At 35.6% G+C, this 21736-nt stretch overlaps 1 protein-coding gene across 1 annotated transcript; it reads right to left on the minus strand.

The window, feature by feature from the left end:
- Positions 1 to 12269: 12269 nt before the first annotated feature.
- On the minus strand, positions 12270 to 20043 carry LOC107830488 (annexin-like protein RJ4). The gene is made up of 6 exons (XM_016658057.2): positions 19886 to 20043; positions 18435 to 18580; positions 16838 to 17059; positions 15361 to 15573; positions 13599 to 13694; positions 12270 to 12645 (listed from the first exon to the last, which is right to left on the minus strand). The coding sequence occupies exons 1-6, from the start codon at positions 19956 to 19958 to the stop codon at positions 12442 to 12444; spliced, it is 954 nt and encodes a 317-aa protein (XP_016513543.1). The 5' UTR covers positions 19959 to 20043; the 3' UTR covers positions 12270 to 12441.
- Between the last annotated feature and the right edge of the window lie 1693 nt (positions 20044 to 21736).

Genomic DNA, 21736 nt, shown 5'->3' on the forward strand with positions numbered 1-21736 from the left:
CATGAGAGAATGGGTAAATCCCAAAATTATAACACTTAAAGTTCTGCCCAGTGATATGCATCGCGATCGCGACAAATCCTTCTTGATCGCAAAGGCAAAAACATCCACCCAACTGTTGCCTTCTTCACGAACATGAGGCCACACCTCGCGAACTTGATGCCTGACCTGCTAAGCCTACGCGAACACAAGCCTTGCTCCACAAACGCAAGGGAGTTCGTTCTCCCTGGCACTTCCCTATCGTGAACGCGGCCCCGTGCACACGAACGTAATGCCCAACTCCTCTCTCTCTGTGAACGCAACTCCACCAATGTGAACACAAAGAGAAAAATCTTGTCTGCCAGCTCCCCATCTCTTCGATCGCGAGACAAGCTCTATGATCGCGAAGCACTACTAAACATTAGAAAACCAACAATTCAAAACCAAAGGAAAAGAGTCTGAATGCACCTCGAAACACACCCGAGCCCCCCGAGACCCCATCTAATCATACCAACAAGTCCCAATACCTTATCCAAACTTGTCCAAATTATCAAAACACCATGACAAATATCAATACCAAGGATTGGCGATAAAAACACAAGTTAAACATCTATTAAGTTCATTAATTACCAAACTTCCAACCAAGTGACCGTTTAAGCCTAACCAATCCGGATTTCATCCAAACTTTGCACATCAGTCCCAAATAACAAAACAAACCTATTCTAACTTCCAAAATAACAATCTGAATCTGATATCATCAAAGTTAACCCATGGTCAAACTTAGAAATTATCCAAACCTCCAAATAGCCAAATCATCCTAGGAACCTCCATATCCAGTTCCGAACATACGCCCAAGTCCAAAATAACCATACGAACCTAGTGAAACCATCAAATCACAAATTCGAGGTCGTTTACATAAAAGTCAAATCTTGATCACCTCTTACAACTTAAGCTTCCAAAATGAGACTAAGTGTCTCAAATCCCTCTCAACCCTTTTTGAAACAAAACTAACCATCCCCGCAAGTTACAAAATAATAGATAAACATATCAAAAGTATCAAATAGAGGGAAATGGTTCAAATATAAAAAAAAAACAACTGTCTAGATCGTTACATTCCCCCCTCTTAAACAGATGTTCGTCCTTGAACGGGTCTAGAATAAAACCTGGGATGCTGAAAAGATGTGGATATCTACTGCACATATAATGCTCGATCTCCCGAGTCGTCTCCTCAACCGTTCGACCTCTACACTTAACCTTCACTGATGAAATATCCTTTGACCTTAGCTTTTGAACCTGTATGTCTATAATGGACACCAGCTCTTCTTCATAAGACAATTCTCATTCAACTTCATTGAGTTGAAATCCAACACATGAGACTAGTCCTTATAATACTTCTGAAATTGAGACATGGAACACTGGGAGAACTCCCAACAAGCTGGGTGGAAAAGCAAGTCTGTAAGCTACCTCACCAACTCTCTCTAACACCTCAAATGAATCGATATTACGAGGACTCGACTTGCCCTTCCCACCAAACATCATCACGCCCTTCATAGGCGAGAAAAACCTTCTCACCTTCCATGAAAGCCACATCACGAACCTTCCTATCAGTATAAATCTTTCGCCTGGACTACGTTGTACGAAGCCGCTTCTGAATTAATCTTACCTACTCTAATGCATCACAAACCAAATTGGTGCCCAACAACCTTGCATCCCCAAGCTCAAACCAACCAACTAGAGAATAACATCGCCCCTATATAAGGCCTCATATGGAGACATATGGATACTCGACTAGTAACTGTTGTTGTATGCAAACTTCGCTAGCGGTAGAAACTGATCCCACTGACCACCAAAATCAACAATGGAGGCTATCAACATATTCTTCAAGATCTGAATAGTACACTCAAATTGCCCATCCGTCTGAGGGTGAAATGCAATACTCAACTCCACATGCATGCCCAACTCACGCTTCACAACTCTCCGAAAGTGTGATGTAAATTGAGTGTCATGATTCGAAATGATAGACACCAGCACATCGTTTAAGCGAACAACTTCCCTGAGGTAGATCTTAGACAACTGCTCTGATATGTAGGAAGTCATGACTGGAATAAAATACGCAAACTTGGTTAGTTTATCCATAATGACCCAAACAACATCAAATCCTCTCAAGGTCCATGGAAACCCTAACATAAAGTCCATAGTGATGTGCTACTACTTCAATTCTGGTATCTCTAATCTCTGAGTCAGTCCACTCGATTTCTGATGATCATACTTGAACTGCTAACAATTCAAGCACCGCGTGAGATGTCTAACAATGTCCTTCTTCATCCTCCATCACCAATAATGTTTCTTCAAATCATAGTACATCTTCTAGCACCAGGTGAATAGAATATCGCGAGCTATGAGCCTCCTCAAGAATCAACTCCTTCAAACCAATTACATTAGGAAGATAAATCCAAATATGAAGCCACAATACCTTTCTCACCAATAAACACCCCATTAGCACCACCCCTCAATACTGTGTCCCTGAGGACAAGCAAATAGGCATCATCATACTGGCAAGCCTTGATGCACTCAAATAAGGATGATTGTGCAAGACGACTGTGCAACAACTCAACTAAGAACTCTGCTAGGATCATATATATCCAACCTCATTAATCTGTTGGCCAAATCTTGTACGTCCATAGCCAAAGGCCTCTTCACTGCTGGAATAAATGCCAAACTCCATATACTCTCCGCCTTTGTACTCAAGGCATCTGCTACTACATTAGCCTTGGGATGATACAAGATGGTGATATCATAGTCCTTCAACAACTCCAATTATATCATATGCCTCAGATTCAAATCCTTTTGCTTGAACAAATGCTAAAGACTCCAATGATTACTGTAAACCTCACAAGACATGCCATATAGATAATGCCTACAAATGTTGAGTGCGTGCACAATAGTTGCTAACTCCAAATTATGCAACAGATAGTTCTTCTCAAGGGCTTGCACTGGCACGACACACAGGTAATTACCCTACCGTCTTGCATCAATACACACCCAAGGAAAACCTGTGAAGCATCACAATAAATCGTATACAATCCCAATCATGAAAGCAATACTAAAACTAATGCCGTAGTCAAAGTAGTATTGAGCTTCTAAAAGCTCTACTCATACTCACCAGACAATCTGAACAGAGTACCCTTCTGAGTCAACTTAGTCAATGGGGCTGCAACAGACGAAAATCCCTCTACAAAGCGACGGTAGTAACTAGCCAAACCTAAGAAGCTCATGATCTCTATAGCGGTGGAAGGTCTAGGCCAATTCTGAACTGCCTCAATATTCTTCAAGTCCATCTTGATCCCTTCACTAGGTACCACACGATCCAAGAACACACCGAGTCCAACCAAAATTCACACTTGGATAACTTAGCATACAACTTCTTCTCCCTCAAAATCTGAAGCAGAATCCTCAAATGCTGCTCGTGTTCCTCAGCTACAAGGATATACCAAGATATCATGAATTAACACAACGACAAAAGAATCCAAATAAGGTTGGAACACACTGCTCATCAAATGCATGAACGTTGTTGGAGCATTAGTCAAATCAAAAGACATCACCAAAAACTCTTAATACCCATAACGAGCCCTGAAAGCCGTCTTACGGAGCCCTAATCTTTAACTAGTGATACCCTGATTAAAGTCAATCTTTGAGAAAACCTTGGTGCCTTGAATATGGTCAAACAAATCATCAATGTGCGGCAATAGATACTTGTTCTTGATGGTAACCTTATTCAACTGCAAATAGTTAATACACATCCTCATGGACTTATCGCTCTTCTTTATAAACAACACCAATGCACCCTACGGTGAGGAACTTGGCCTGATAAACTCATTATCCAACAAATTGTTCTTTCAATTGCTTCAACTCTATTGGAGCCATGCGATATGGTAGAATAGATATGGACTGCGTGCCCGGCACCATATCAATACTAAAATCAATATCCTTATCAGGTGGCATACTTAGTAGGTCTGTAGGGAATACATCAGGAAATTCCCTTGCTACTAAAACTGACTCAACAATAAGAGTATCAACACTGACATCAAGAACAAAAGCAAGATACACCAAACATCCCTTTTAAATCATCCGTTGAGCCTTTAGAAATGAAATCACTCTACTAGGAGGGTGACCAAGAGAACCTCTCCATTCTAACCTCGGCAACCCCACATAGCAAATATCACGGTCATAGTATGATAATCAATGATATCATGGTACGGAGATAACCAAACACATAACTAAAATCACATCAAAGTCTACCATACTAAGCAATAAAAGGTCAACACTAGTCTCATAACCCCCAACAATGACCACACAAAACTGATACATATGATCCACCATAATAGAATCATTGACAGGTGTAGACATGTGCAAAAGAATATCAAGAGAACCACGATGCATATCCAAATACGAAAAAAATATAATGACACATAAGAATAAGTAGAACCTGGATCATACAACACGGAAGCATCTCTGTGTCAGACCGAAACCATACCTGTGATCACAGTATCAGAGTCCATCGCCTTGGGTCTCCCTGGAAAAACATAGCAATGGGCCTAGCCACCACTAGTCTGACTACCACCAACATGACCTCCTCCTCTTGGGATTCCTCTCACCACGTGCCCTCCTACTCTAACTGTCCAGGCAGGGTCTGATACAGACTAATAACCCTGATGAGTTATGCCTCTGAAATATCTGGGGCAAAACTTCCTCACATGCCCAAGCTTGCCAAACTCATAATAACCTCGAGCTGAATGAGGCTGTTGAGACTGATACTACCCCTAAGGACCCGAATACCCACTGATGGAACCCTAAATGGACAAAGCACGGTATGAGCTCGCTAGAAGAGAAATGAAGGATGACAGAAGTGGAGAACTGAATGATTACCGAGACACCGCACCATGGGACCCATGATGTGTAAACTGAGTTGGTCTAACCTGATGGCCCCTAATAATCTGACCTCTACCTCGAGATGAGGTACCACTGAAACCACCAGAATAATGAGGCTTCTTGTCCCTCATCATGACCTCTCTAGCCTGACTACAAACATGTTGATCCTCCGAGCTATCTCTACTGCCTGATGAAAAGTAGTCCCCATCTTTGACTCTCGATCCATAGTAACCCTGATGCCATAAGCCAGGCCCTCAATAAACCTCCTCATCTTGTCTTCCCCAGTTGGGATCAAGAAAATTGCATGACGAGACAACTTCATTAATCTTGCCTCACACTCAATCACTAACATACGATCCTGCTGAAGGTGCTTGAACATACCTCTCAAATAATCCCTCGTGGTGAGTGGAATGTACCTCTCAAGAAATAGGTGTGAAAAATGACCCTATGTAAGAGAGATGAACAAGCTGGCCTGCCCAGCTCATATTTCTACCATCATTCGTAGCAGCTTCTATAAATTGGAAAGTAGTGAAGTCCACTATGTTGGACTCTACCAGGCCCAAATTATGAAGCATCTAATGGCACCTGTCTAGAATGTCATGTGCATCCTCTGAAGCAGTGCCCTCAAAGTGTGGAGGAAACAACCTCTTTAATATTTTCTGCTTATCAGCAGACATGGTAGGCAAGGTTTCAGGTCTAGCTGCTACAATCGACTGCTCTACAGTAAGAGTAACAGTGGTCTGAGCTCCCCCTTTGGTCTGAGATGCAGCTCAGGCTACTAGAACCACTCCAATCTGAGTAAAAGCATCAATACAATTAACCATCTTGGCCATAGCTTCCTAAAACACGGGTACAACAATAAAATCCTTTAGCTGTTGGGTGTGCACTCAAACCTCAACATGCTCGTCTATGATCTGTATCTTCACTTTCTCCATAAGTGGGTTTGCTGGAACTGCCCTGACCTGGCCACAGGCCCCAATGGATTCTCCACCTCTGACTGTAGTAGTGCGGTCCCTAGCAAGAGCTTTGGCCTACCCCGGCCTCTACCTCTCCGGTCCACAACCGGTGGTACTGCCATTGCATCCTCTATTGCTCTAAAAGCGCGGGGAGTGTGTGAGAGAATATAATGGAATGATGACAATAATTAACGCACGATAAGGAATCGAGAAAATAAAGTTTCCTAAAGCCCTATAGCCTGTCGCATATAGGGGTGGGCATAAAATTCAAAAAATCAAATTCTGAACCGGACCGAATTAATTCGGTATTTTAATTTCGATTTTTCGGTATTTCGGTATAATTTGGTATTAAATTTTTAGTATTTCGATATAACGGTACGGTCCTTGGTATTAAGATCTTGAAATTTTGGTATACCGAAATACCGAATTTTTAAAGAATTTTATGTGCTTCCTAATTCCTATCCTAGTCCTACACTGTCCTAGCCCAACCCAAAATTTTAAGTTTGTATCTCTAGCCCAATAAGACTAGGCCCAACTCCCTTACCCTCTTAGTCTCTTTCCCTAGTTTTCACTATAGGAATTAGAATTGGTTTCTCTCTACTCTCAAGTGTCAAGAAAGAAGTGAACAAATCAGCTGTGAGTCTATGACTCCATCTGCGACTGCGGTCTGGGAGTGCGATAGAGACGGCATCACGACGACTTCACGACCTCGGCGCCGACGACTCTCAAGTGTGACTGCTGGTTTCCTCATTTACTAGTTTAGCTTGCTGTGATAATTTATTTACTTCTTTTCCCTTTCAAGTACTTGTTGTGATAATCAGGTGTGCATCTGCCATGTATGTGCTGCTGCATGTTGTTGAGAATCTGTAATTTTTTATTAGCATTTGCTTTGAATGTTTCTTAAAGCCTTTTGTTAGGCAGATTTTTTATTTAGTATTATATAAATATAAAGAATTTGTTATAATTGTTTATATGTATTGGACAAGGAGTGGAGGTCACATATCTCACTACTTATGCATGTCAATATACTTCATATGTATATCATTTGGTTTGTATTGAAAGAAGCATCTGAATTTCCATTCTTTCTTTAGTTTTGGGGCAAAATATTTAGTTTTTTGGAAAGCTTTGGACTTTCTTGGAGATGGTGTAGCAAAATCTTGATCATTTGTTCTTGCTGTACGCCATCTAGCTTGTTTCTGCTTGCTTAATACTTAGGCTCTTAGCACTTAGCAGTACGTGACATATGAATATGTATCAAACCGAAAATGTACCAAACCAAAATAAAAAATATCGAATCGTACCGAAATACTTTGGTATGGTATTTGGTATACACAATTGATAAACCAAATATCGAACTGAAGTACCTAATGTCCACCCCTACTCGCAGATAGATACTAACATCTCTGTACCGATCCACAAGACTCTACTAGGCATGCTTGTAATTTGTGATACCCTTAGAACCTAGTGCTCTGATACCAACATGTAACGACCGAAAATCCCACCAAAGATTGTGATAGTGCCTAACCTGCTCGCTAGGTAAGCCAACACAATAATAGTCATAATTCTAAAATAAATTAACCAAATTTTAACAAAAATACTCAATATGATAAGAAACAGAATAATTTCAAATCTAATAATCATAGATAAATTATCCAAGGCTGGGTCTAAACATGACCACAACTGCCAGTATCGCCCAAAACCCGGATGTCACAATCATCACAAGCATCTAACAAGAGTATGTAAAATCATTAGAATACCCTATCTGTCTGGAGGGAATAGATAGACGTAAAAGAGAAATGGGGAGGAGGACTCCATGTGCTGCGAATTGATCAAGTAGAGCAGCTCACCATGTACACAAGTCCTCCTACTGAATCGGATGAATGCCACTCACACCAGCCTCAGAACCTGCACAAAATGTGCATAAGTGTAGTATGTGTATAAATCACGGTACCCAGTATGTATCAAGTCTAACCTCGAAGAAGTAGTGGCGAGGAGTCGACAACGATATTCACTAATAGTCAAACAATCAGATAAGAGAATAATTCATCATCAAGAAGTATAAAGACTAAAGATATAGCTCATCAGCCATCGGCATTTAGGCATGCTTTTCAAAAAACATAAATCAAATAAGATATCAGCATCCCAAATCTCGCCTAAAACATGATAACAGTCGATAATACTTACATTAGTTCATAGCATGAGTCTAAGCAAATATATAAATGCATGCACAGGATCCCTTTCTCAATAACTCATAACACAAATCCATGTGCTTGACATATGAGACGTATCCAATAAGCACCACAAAAGTCAGAGGTGCCTATGCTCACAGGACCTAAGGTAACATGGGTAATAACCTGACTCCGGAGGACGAATTCATAATTCAAGCATTGATGATTTAATAACAATGATCATTAACCAAATAATCAATACCAATATCCGCTCAAGTGCCCGTAGCGCCAAAGTCCTCAACTTTTCTCAATAACCACTCTTTTCATTCATGCACATGTGTATGAAACGATATACTAAAAGGGGCACAAAATATGATAATAAGAATGCAAATAAAAGCTCATATAGTTAATTACTGGCTATGGGAAATCATTTAATTCAATTTATCATAACGGCTCAGTAAGCTATTTAACATGTTCTAGTTTAATCATATTATTATCATGAGTTAATTAGACTATAGAAACCATCAAAATCATGGAGCAAAAAAGAAAGTCTGACATGGCAAAACAATCTTTCATGTCAAATCAATAAGTCATACCCTTTGGCATGCTCCTAAATCATGAATATTAATTATCACATAGTCATAGAATCAATTTGAACATGGACACAATTTTATATAATCCAACAAAGCATAATTCAAGTCAAAAATATCGATTATGGTCAAGACCTAGCTATGCATATACGCTCGTCATCTCGCATATTCATGGCTCCTAAATCATGAATCAAGTAAAAAATATATCACCTATGGGGAGAATTTTCTCTTACAAGGATAAGAGACTTACCTCAACCCAGTAAGTTAAAATCAATCAACCATCGCCTACTATCCAAATTCAACTCTAAACGATCCAAATTTAGTAAAAAAATAACTCAATAACGTCAAATAAATCCATAAAAATAACTTCAAACAATAAAGTTTCTATCTTTAATCAAATTCACAAAAGTCAATCGGGGCCCACAGAGTAAAAACCCAAGTCAAGGGGTAGATCCCGACTATCCATAACCCCACGCGTCCAAATATGTGATTAGATTCTAAATCCGAGTCCAAATCGACCAATTCCCAAATACATCCTCTTAAGTTGTAGACAAATATTCCATATATTTTTCTTTAAAAATACATGTTTTAAGTGTAAAAATTCATTGAGAATTAAGATATAAAGTCAAATCTAAGTAAAAATTATTTGCCTCCAATGTAGTAGTGAATTTGCTCTCCAAAATCTCCATCTCTCGAAGTATATGGTTCATAATATGAGAGAACAAGTAAAATTTCAAAATTATAAAACTTAAAGTTCTGCCCTATGATATGCATCACGATCCAGACACACCCTTCGCGATTGCGAAGGCTTAAAAGATCGCCCAGCTGCTACCCTTCTTCGCAAACACGGGCCTTGCTCTGCGAATGCAAAGGCATTCCTTCTTTCTGGCACCTCCCTATCAGAAACGCGACCCCATGCATGTGAACACGATGCTCCAACTCTTATGTCTCGGCAAAAGTAACTCCACTAATGCGAAGGCAAAGAGGAAAATCCCGTATGCCAGCTCCCCGATCGTGTAGCACTGCAAAACATTAGAACACCAGCCATTTAAAACCAAAGAGAAAAGGTCCGAAAGAACTATGATATATACCCCAGCCCCCGGGACCCCATCCAATCATGAGAACAAGTCCCATACCTTTTTCAAACTTTTTCAAATGCTCAAAACACCACGACTAGCATCAAAATCAAAAATCGATGATTAAAACACAAGTTAAGCTTCTCTTAAATTCATTAACTTCTAACCAAGCGTTCGATTCAAGCGTAACTAATCTGGATTACATTCAAACTTTGAGTCTCAAATGACAAAGGAACCTATTCCAACTTTCGGAATAACAATCCAAATCCAATATCATCAAAATCAACCCCGGTCAAACATAAAAAATCTCCAAACCTCCAAATTTCTAGCCTTCGGCAAATAGAGCCAAAATATCCTAGGAACCTCCAAATCCAATTCCATGTTCACGTCAGAAATCACCATACAAGCCTATTAGAACCATCAAATTACCAATCCGAGTTTCACATAAAAGTTAAACCGTGGCCAACTCTTAAAACTTAAGCTTCCAAAATGAGACTAAGTGTCTCAAATCCCTCTCAAACCTTTCCGAAATCAAAACTAACCATCCCCGCAAGTCAAAAAATAAAAGACAAACATACGAAAAGCATCAAATAGGGAACATAGCTCAAATACATAAAAATATATATGATGTCAGAGGTAGCAAGATTCTAACATGGCAGAGAGCTTTATTTTCTTTGAATTATTTTCTCTATCTCCTGTAATATATGAAGCTCCTTAGCTTTTGGTTTTATGCTTGTTGAGAAGTTAGCTGATGCTAGCACACATGGTTAGGATAGTAGATGGTCAGTATCTATTTGCTTTTGCAACTTTATTAGTTTTTGGTTAATAAAATTTTCTCTTTTTACAATGAAAAAAAGATTTTAGAATATTGGTCAAATAGGAGTATTAAAATTACCATAAAGCCTTTGTAATCATTGTCTTATACGTCACGCGAAACCAGTTGTAATATGGAAACATTATGCAGTATCAAGGGTCTCACTTCAAAAAATAAGTGTAAGGGCAAACTAGAATTTTATTCTGATAACCATAATAAGAGTTTAAGGAACATCTAAAACCTCTGTGTCGCCCATTTAAAAAGAGCTACAAAAGTATCAAAGATATATGAATTTAGGGTCACTCTCTGAAAATCTCCTTCAGATTTTGGTATATTGAAGTGTGAATAGGAACTCCTTAATATTCTTATACCAATTTTAACAGTTTCCCACGGTTAGATTCAACCCAGAGCTTCAATAACTAATAGACTCACTTTGTCTTCTTCAACAGGCAAGCTCAACAAAATCGAACAATAATGCTTTCCAAGATTCTTTACCCAAACCAATTCAAATCAATCACAATTAAGTAATATGTCTTCAATTTCCTACAATATATACAAAGAAGATGGTGAGGGAGGGAAGAAGAAGAAGGAGTTCAAGTTCCTTTGGATATCTATATTTGCTAATAGTTTTTTGCCCTTAAGAAGGATATTGGTGAAATTTCTTGGGAATAAACCAAAAATTGTCTCCAAGTGGGGTTAATAGAAATTATGTTAGATATAAATTTCAATGATGAAAAATAACATAATACTATGGTGGCGGATCACGAGAGATAAAAAGAAGGATTCGAGCAAATCTATCATTGAAGTATGGAAGAAGTCAAGAAAGGAAGGAGTAAAAGAATCAAGGCGAATATCCGTCAACGGAAGCAAGTAAGAAAGATTAATGATTGAAGCAATATGACAACTAGGAAGATTGATACAATGAAGGAAGGACCAAGATTTTCCAATGCACTGATTGCTGAAGATATTCGTCGAAAAAAGAAGGCTATCAATCCCATGAATCAAGGAACAACTTAAGGAGAACTTATGACAAATCCCTGTATGAAAAAGTAAACGACCGGCAGTCATGGATCATCTATGGAAAGCTCTGTACTTATTTGAAATGAATCATAATAGATTCAATTCCGAAGATCAATTCCTTTGGGACTGCAAATCCTTCAACGGTCTGCCAATGATTCGCAAAGCCAAAAAGCTCAAGTATAAAATGAATTATGTCAAGGGAGCAACACATACTTTGAACAAACCACTATCATTCTTTTTGTTCTACTCCAAACAAGCATTGTAGTTCACTATAGATATATTGTGTAACTAGTGAGAGAAGAAAGAGAAAAAAACACTTGTGAGACATTGTATCAAGAAGCAAGAAGTAACATAGTGATTAAGCTGTTGGTGTAAAGTTACATCAACTCTCTTGTATCGAGAAACTTCAAATACAGAAAGAGAACACCCTTGCAACCCAAGGAGACTGGACGTAAGATTCACATTGAATCTAACCAGTATAAAAATCTTGGTGTCTTTAATTCCTGCTTTTTATTTCTGTCATATTTATATTATGTTCTTATCTTGAGTCGACTAATTAGTAAACTAGTCAATTACTTAGGATACAAAAAGAAAAAGATCCTCTTGTACTCTCAAATTATACCCCATTTTTTTGCTGTATAGGGTTCATGTTAGTTTATTCTCTATTTCACAAATTTGCTTTTCGTATTAAATTGATCAGAAACTCATTGATGAATACGTACCAAGTAGGCCCTTGAATCTCGACGGAAAAGAATATTGATAGCAACCAAAAATAGTAGTACTTGGTAACACAAAACAACATTAAGAAAAACAAAATAGCAACAACGAAGTCATTTTGTTCTTTGGATCGACAAACTCAAACCAGACCAACCTTAAAACTCAGAAAACAGAAAGACAATTTTTTAATATGAATTAGTTATCATTTCCCAAAAGAGCGAGAAGGAAAGCCTTGTAATCTCCAGAAGTGTGCTTGGAGAGTGCATGATCAAGAGTGACACTGTTTCTCTTGTAGTAAAGCTCCTTGATATCCTTCAAGTCCTTCTCTGCCCTTGTAACTATCACTCTTGTCACTGACTCTTCATCAGTCCCAGACTCGTTAATGGCATACCGGATTACCTGCAGGTCAATTTTACAGACTTCACACGAAATTGAATCCACAATACCTACTAAACTGACCAATTTAATTTTTAGTATATGTTTACATTTAATTCAACCGCTTTTCATATATGTATTCACAATCTGATCGAGTTGAAAACATTAATTTGAATCCACTGAACCTTCTATAGATCCGCAGGTGCGGGATAGGGATCACAGCGGTTTCAGGACTCTACACTATTACCGTAGATTGTTATTGTAAGGTGCATAGGTGGAGCCACATTCAATCAAGGGGTTGTGGCGCCGAAAAATTACACTGTACTGCTAGATAATTTTTTGTTCTATGTATATTTATTATATGTTAACTTCCCTTGACTTTTCGATGTATATCTAATTTTTTATAATTTGACATCCCTAGATGAAAATTCTGGCTCCGCGGTGATCCAAAAGTATGAAACCCTGTTTTTGTTCTTAAGACGTCACATCCTATGTTTTTCTTATAGGAATGTTAGGCAATTATGTTGCAACTTTGGTAACATTAGCGTCTGGTATTTGTAAGTTTTCAATCATAGAAAAGGTTTTCAAGACATTTTTTTCAAGTTTTTGCTAAAAGTCTTTTTTAAAAAGGGAATAAAAATAAAACTAGTCGTGTTTTCTTGAGAAATGGTTTAAGAGTGTGCTTGCAAAGAAATGTTCTTCATCCACCCACAAAATACTAATACAACTTCAATAAAGAAAAACTAAGTTTTCCTTTTATATACATAATCCTTTTTTTACCTAAAAACTTTTCCCAACTTTTTCCGGAGGATGTTCAAACGGCTAATTTGAAATAAACATAGAAATAAACAATCTTTGTTACAAAATTTTAAAGATACTATTTGAAACAACATAGAAATTTACTGGCGAGTGTCTTATAAAGTATTAATTATTCATAGCCGCCTTCTTTAAAAATGACAGCTTCGGTAATTACTTACCTTTTCATAGTATTTCTGGGGGTCACTAATGCATCGGATTGTTGTACGCAGTGCTACTAGGTATTCCTTAGCTGCATTTGCATCATCCCTCAAGTGCTGAAAGGGAAAGTAGGAAAAATTTAAGAAATTAACCAGTAATATACTCAGCTAAAAGACCAAATTCTGTTAAAAGCCGACGTTAACAGTTTATGTTGATGATCATTTTTACTTTTCCAATAATTCCGTTGTTGAATTCCATTTCCCCCTGGTCTGATTGTTGCAATTTATAATTTATACCCCGTTTGTTCTAGTTTATGTGAACCTAATTTTATTTTGGTCATTTAAAATAATGATCACTTTCTAAATTTTGAAATGTTTAACTTAAACTTTCAATTTTACCCTCAATAAGAAGCTTTTATAATCACATAGATACTCTGACATATTTAACACCACAAGTTTTAAGAGAATTATAGCCACAATTAAGAACACAAGTTTTAAAAGTCTTCATTTCTCTTTTAAATTTTGTGACTAGTCAAATAAGTTCATATAAATTAAAAAGGAGAGAGTAGTATATATATTGGAGGAAACAATATTTTAATTAGACAAGCCCTTTTAAGTTAAACTCTTTCTTGTTTCGTTTTTCTCTTCAGATTATAGTAGTGAGAGTGAAATACGTTGAGGGTGTTTGGCTAAGCTTATAAGCTGGTCAAACTGGCTTATAAGCACTTTTTGACTTATCTACGTGTTTGGTAAATATCTAAAGTGTTTATAAGCCAAAATCAGTCGTAAGTCATAAGTTGGTCACCCCCAACTTATGATTTTTTTAGTTTATAAGCACTTTTAGTTTGACCAAGACTTTTACTAGTTTATCCTTAATAATATTTTCTAATTCACAAAATATTTTTCCCAAAATAAATTTTCTAACTTTGTTTTCATTCCATATTCGTTGTTCATCTTTTTATTTACAAAAAAACTTTTTAATTTATAATCTTTTGTAAAGTTTTTAAGGATATTTTAGTCATTTTAATAAAAGAATTATTTATCAGTTTTTTTACCAAACACATCAACTGCTTATTATCAGTTTCAGCACGTCTATCCAAACACGTAAATACTTATTTAAAAAATCAGTTTCAACACTTAAAAATACTTTTCACCACTTCAAACTTATCAACTATTTACGATCAGCTAATCTAAACGGGCTCCTTGTCTTTTGGAATACAAGGAGCTTTCTATAAAAGTAGAACCAAGTGTAACTTGTAAATTTTCCGTGACAAGAGTGACGTTGTATGTTAAAAAGATTTCACAATATTCGAGAATAAATCTTGAAAAATGTTACTCACTCCGTCTCAAATTTTCTGTCATAATTTCTAGAAATAATTGTCTCAAATTATTTGTTATTTTAAAAGTTCAAGACTAAATTAATTATATTTTTTTATTTTACCCTTAATATTAATATATTGTTCTTGAAGACTACAAATATCTCAATTATGAGTAAATATTAAATGAAGAGAAATTATATTTTAAGACATAAATGAGGGTAAAATAGTAAAAAACCTGTCCTATTTAATATTTTTTTAAAGGGCGTGTAAAAGACAAATAGAACAAATAATTTGAGACGAAGGGAGTGCGTATATTAAAGAAGTTATTACTCGTACTTAGTATGTAAAATAGTTCATGATGTATATTGTGTTTTTGTTACTTAAGTGTTGTAAACTGTAAGTAAATCGTAAATAAATTAGTTTTAGAAACAGTCACAACTCCAATTTTTGTACAATTTTGTTACCTTGGTAATTGAAGAGCCATAATCATCCTTGTAGCGGTTGAGAGTTGCTATGAGTTGAGGGATGCTCCTTGTAGAAATGATTCTAACAATTTCTTCATTATTGAATTCCTTGTTACTTATTGCACTGTGAAGGATGTCGGCCTCGGTGTTGGCTACTCTTGCATTTATGTCTTCACCAGCATACCTGTATATGCCCACTAGGGCAACCAAAAGCTGTTTCGAAAAAAGAAAAAAAAATCAGTAAAAGGGCAGCCCGGTGTACTAAGCTCCCGCTATACGCGGAATCCGAAAAAAGATCGGACCACAAGGATCTATTATACGCAGCCTTACCTTATATTAAAGGAGAAGGAACCAAATGGTTATCTTTCAATGAAATGTTTATGAGGATCACATACTTCACCTCTAGGCATTAGTAGACCGGTATCATTAAAATGTAATAAAATGTACTTTAAATTTTGATTATGGCCATATTTACTACTACTATTACTATTGTTAGTAACATATTAAAGGCCAACGCAGAAGTAAAACTCTACACAAGTATAAAAACTGGAAGCTCCATATGAATATTTTCATTGGTTTGATTTTCCTTTTAATCTTTTAAGTACCATCTCTATTCTGCAATTAAATATAGGGAAGCTTTATTGTTGGAAATAGTTTTTTCTCCATTCCTCTAAAACATTCACCCACTTGGGACATAACTAGTACAATATACTACTTGATTAATAGATCAAATTAGCTGTTCTAAGGGCAATCTAGTAGCTGATGTCACAATTTAAGTTACACGCCACAATGTAAGTTGAACATTAGCTTCTTCATTTAGAGTGCCTCTTGCAAAACGTTCCCAAAATATTTGGACCCCTCCAACATATTGCCTACCCATTTGTTGGTCAGGGCGCACTGAAACAAACTTGGACTACCTTTCTTAGTACCTAGTTTAGTAAGTAAGCATTTCGAGAATCAAAATTAGATAACATTAGAAGTGTTAAATGGAACGTAGGACAATATTCTGATGGGTTAAAACAGATCAAATCAACAAATAATTTGAGTAATAACTCGCATAATATTCGTTTGGGTGAAGACGGACAGGTCAATTTGAGTTATACCAGCCATAACTCAATCCCTTCACTCAAAATTACTTTTTTTTTGTTTGTTTTTGATAATTTGTTTAATTAAAACAAAATCTTTTTTAAAAAAAAATTCATCATAACTGTATCAAACAAATCAAACCTCAAAAAAAATATGTACTTTTCTATTCTTCATAAATTTTTATATGGGGTCAATTGGGACTATTATGCAAGCCAAATTGTTCCCAACTTTTTGATGAATTAATTTGGACTACCCCAAATATTACCCAATAGTAATAAATTTATACGCAGCAAACAGGTGAAAGTGAATTTTTATGGTTAAATTTGACACCCGCGGCGTCGTATAAGTAACCAACGAAATAAAAGTATAGTGGAGTATTTGATAAACATGCCTTTCGAAGTTCACCAGCAGAATGCTCAGCTAAATCTTCCTCCACAGAACGCTTGTAGCGAGCTTGATAGGCACGCTTTACAGCCAACAACTCTTCAGGGGAATAGATGCATGAGTACTCAATAATCACACGGTAATCTGGAATTGGTGTCTCTTTTATTGCAACGTGCAATATTACTGCATCTCTGTCTTCTGGATCTAGAATCCATCTGTATACTGCTTTCTGCAACATTAGATAGATTATAAACAGATGAAATACAAAAAGAGCTCAAGTTTTTTTCACAATCCGTGTTACAAATATTTACACAATTAAATTACTTTAAAAATAACTAGAACTACCAATTAAGTACTGATCCTATAGATTAGTGACCTATAAAAAAACGGTAAGTAATCTTTGGTAAAATTTTACTGATGGTGCAAATTTTTCACATAATGACTGTAAATAACTTAATTAAAAAAAAGATAATATTAATGAGTTGGAAGTGATCAATCATACAACAGAAGGATTCCGTCCAAAATGATTGAAAGGGGAAAAAGGACTTAAAGAACAGTTAACGACGTATTGCCATTAGATGTATCAGAAAAGTTTAGAAATATTATTGTGTTAGCTAAAATGAAACGTCTCAAGGAAGTTGTTATTGAAAATTCAAGGCATAGAAAAATAACCAAGACTTCTCATTGCCGGCATAGAAGAAAAATGAGCAAAAAAAGTTGTTAGAAAAATTCAATGTCAAGCAAACAATAAGAGCCGGATTCAGGATTTTTACGCGATGGAGGCATAGTATTCTGCTCAACCAGTTTCCCCTAAAGGCTTTTAGTGTTCAGGGTACCAAATGATTTAAATTAACCATTTTCAAGGTATATACATATACAAGATTTCTGCCTGCCAAAACTTACGATGTCCGGTGATCCCTCACTATAACACATAGGTCCGCCTCTGGAAACAATAACATCATTTAGTCTGAATGACTGCAGAAAGAAAGAATCTTTTTGCATGTATTTATCTTGTTTAAAAGAATAAAACAAAGATGGGGACTAGGTTTATTTATATCAGGTGTTTCTATGGTATAAATTTTATAGCACTTAATTTAGAAGAAAGTCGTTTCCAGAGATAATACTTCAGTATTTCTTCTTTTAGCTATTGTTATATTTACCAGAGGCAAAAAGTATTACCAAGAAAAAAGATTAGGAGTGCTAATTTCCAATATTAGTATTTTTTATTCTTACACAACTTTTACTGTCTACTTTTTATCAGTTTTTATGTACGTTAAAATTTAAGAATCATTACTTATAGTTGCTTAATAGAATTTCTCAAAAAGTTAAGAAATCAATCCAAGTTTACTACAAAAATTTGATGCATCTTTCCTATAATTCCGAATGATCATCCCTTTTCTTTTTTCAGGACGAAAGGAGTATTTTCAATTCATACATTTTCCACCAAATGTTGGGACCTTAGATCGTGCGCACACATATATTATTTGTATCATCTAAACTTAATTAAGCCAAATGTCCCGATGTCAAATTAATCTAGTTCTAGATAAATCTTCAGAATTACAAATTTTTAAATGAAATAATTAGAACTAATTGCAAGAGGATACCTCAAAGTGTCCAGACAACTCAGATTCAAGGCGCTTCACAAGATCTTCATTGTACAACTCCTCGTAAGCTCGTCTGATCAGCTTCTTTTGAGTTGCATTTCTATGGCCAAATATTGAAATTATGGCCTTCTCATCTGTTCCCCAACCTAAATTCCACTTGAGAAAAATGTAATAAGAAAATGTGACAACAAAGGAAAATAAAATTATAAACATATATCTTAAATAATAAAAAAATGAGTTAGAAACGGAAAACAAAGATAAGAAAAAATAAATTGTACAGTTGCCAAAGAGAGTGGCCAATTAAATATTAATCGACCGGACAACTAAGAGAAATAAAAAAGAAAAGAAACCAAAAAAAAAAAAAGAAAAGGAAACTACTACTAACTTACCACCCAATACAGATCTCATGGAAAAGAAATAATATTTGCTTTCACAATCATTACATTGTCAAATAACAAATGATGTCTCATGTCTGCGTTTTTGGATGCCATTTATTTTTAGAGATAATAGCATGACTGTTCCCTGAATCACTTACAAATTTCATGTTTTGATCATTGTAATTATCAAATGAGCACTTGGCCAATCAATTCATCCTCAATAAAATTGTTCAACGTCTTTAGCCAAAAAACATAAAAGAGAGGGAGTGGGGGAATGATATAGTTCAACGCATATAAAATCAAGAAATAAAAGTGACCATTGAGTGGAAGCTATTGGGGGACACGAAAATAGAATAAACAAGAAAAAGAAAAGAAGGAAAACTGGATAACCTGAGGATGGTTAATGCATGATCAGGCTATTGAAGGAAAAAAAAAAAGATTGGGTTAGACTGCAAGATTAAGGTGCTGAGTTATATATATATATATATATATATATATATATATATATATATATATATATATATATATATATATCACATTCTTAAATATCTATACTAACTGCAAATATATATGAGGGAGTCGCACATCACTACAAAAAAGAACAAAACAAAAAAAAGTAGCTATGAAGTATATTCATTGCTAATATATATGTCGCGAAAAAGCCCGTAACTAATAGGAACTTTTGACAATTTATCGTTAATCCATCATTAAATAAGATTAGCAATGAATTCTTTCTGTTAGCGACATAATTTCTTTTGTAGTTACAAAAAACACCATATATTCTGAATAGAGATATCATAACATAAGGTACAGAATTGCAGTAGAAACTAACAAATAAACAAACCATTGGATAGTGACGATCCGCAATAAGAAAAAAAAAACACTTCAAACTTGATAACGGTGAAAAGGAAAAGAAATATAAGACGGATTTAAGTTATGTAAACGAATCATTGACAGATAATGTACAGGTATCATATACAATTGATGATGAAACAAGCATATGTTGTTACCAACAAAAAAGAGAAGAAGAATATGAAAGGAAAGAGTGACAAGTTTGATGAGATATATAATAACCTTGACAAGCCTTCCTAATAGCCTCTGCATCAGCAACAGGAGAAGGGTTTTCAGGGTAAATGATCGTAGCCATCGTTAAACTCTTTTCTTAATTCGCAGCTCTAATCAATGAATTTCTTCCTCTTTGATATGTTCATAGTCCTACAATTTATACTACTCAAAGTAATTAACTTAGTCAGATCAATTACTATTGAAAGTAACGCCATTTTGACAGATTACTTACTCCATTAATTAAGAATATTTATTAATGGCAAAGAGACAAAGAACTTGTACCGGTTTCACACTATTTCTCTTTATGATATTCTAACTCTCTTTTTGATGAGGGTATTTCTCGTGCACGGAGTTTTCTAGATAACTATGGTTGTAACAGTAATGTACTTATTTTATCTTGATTTAATTATGTGCAGTTTATATTGCAGAAATTGTATTTTCAGACAAGAATGGGTTGTTCTAGTGGTGAGCACCCTTCACTTTCAATTAAGGATTTGTGAGTTCGAGTCACCCCAAAAGCAAGGTGGGGAGTTCTTGGAGGGAGGGAGCCGATGGTCTTTCGGAAACAGTCTCTCTACCCTAGGGTAGGGGTAAGGTCTGCGTACAAACTATTCTCCCCTCCCCAGATTCCATTAGTGAGATTATACTGGATTGTTGTTATTGTTGTTATTGCATTTTCTGCTTAATCGTTATATCGTTCTCTAAATTTTTCATTAAGTTTTGTAAAATGATCCTAGAAGTTAAAACGAAATTTCTTTGGCAATAAATTATTATATACACACTAATAAAAAATATAAATACTATATACACTCCAGTTTTACAGAATCATTCACCGCCGAGTATTCAAACCATAATAATAGATAATTCCAACTTTATGGACTTTTCCAATGATAATTCCAAATAACAATAGATAATTAACCTCTAAAATATAATTAAAATTGTCAATTTTCTAGTGATAAAACGCTCAAAAATATGTTTTTGAACTAGAAATACAGATATTAATTAGTCAAACAATTTTTTAAATGAGGCAAAACGACAAAAAAATGGATATGCTAGTAGGTAGAATTTTTGGACGCGTGACATGGTTTCCCTATTGTTTTTTAATTTTAGTATGTAGTTGGTGTCCAAAATCAAGAATTTCGTGCCACGTTCGAATACGTGTAAAGTATTGATGTTGGACTTGCGACAAAACAAACTATAATAGTTCAAATTAAATGATTTTTCTTCCGTTCTTTATATTATATTTCTATTTTATTTGTCAGGTTTATTAAAGATGTCAGCACGGGCCCATTGACCTGCTAATTAATAGGTTTTTTTTTTTTTTTTTTTTTTTTTTCACATTTAGCCCGCGCCATAAACTATTTATATTCGATTAAAAACGTATAATTTTGTATATAGTATATATAATGTATATATATACAAAAAATATATATATTTTTTCGACCATTATTTTAAAAGCGACTATATGTTTTACTGTCCGGTTGTTTGGAGTTTTCAAATTTTCCAATACAATTCTTGATAAGGAAGAAATAAAAGATCCAGCATCTGTGCAAGGTAATCGCGTTATGTACAAGGATTACAGTTCCTAGAATTTGAAACTATTGTAAAAATAGTTGAACAACTCCAAGAGACCTAGAGAAAGCAGGAGTAGAAGCATTAACAACTCCAGGAACAATTAAGTGGACCTGCTAACTACTACTCTCCTAAACAGAACTGGAGACCTCATCCAGTAAAAAATATATAGTTGATGAGCAAAGAAGTCTCTTTGCTACCCTTGGCTACTGTTATTGCTATGCTATATAAGAACCTTTTAGTAGAATCCAGAGAGGCAGTCACAAATAATTCTCTCCTATTAACAAG

This window comes from Nicotiana tabacum, chromosome 15 (genome assembly GCF_000715075.1).
Source record: "Nicotiana tabacum cultivar K326 chromosome 15, ASM71507v2, whole genome shotgun sequence".
In the NCBI taxonomy this organism is placed as follows: Eukaryota; Viridiplantae; Streptophyta; class Magnoliopsida; order Solanales; family Solanaceae; genus Nicotiana; species Nicotiana tabacum.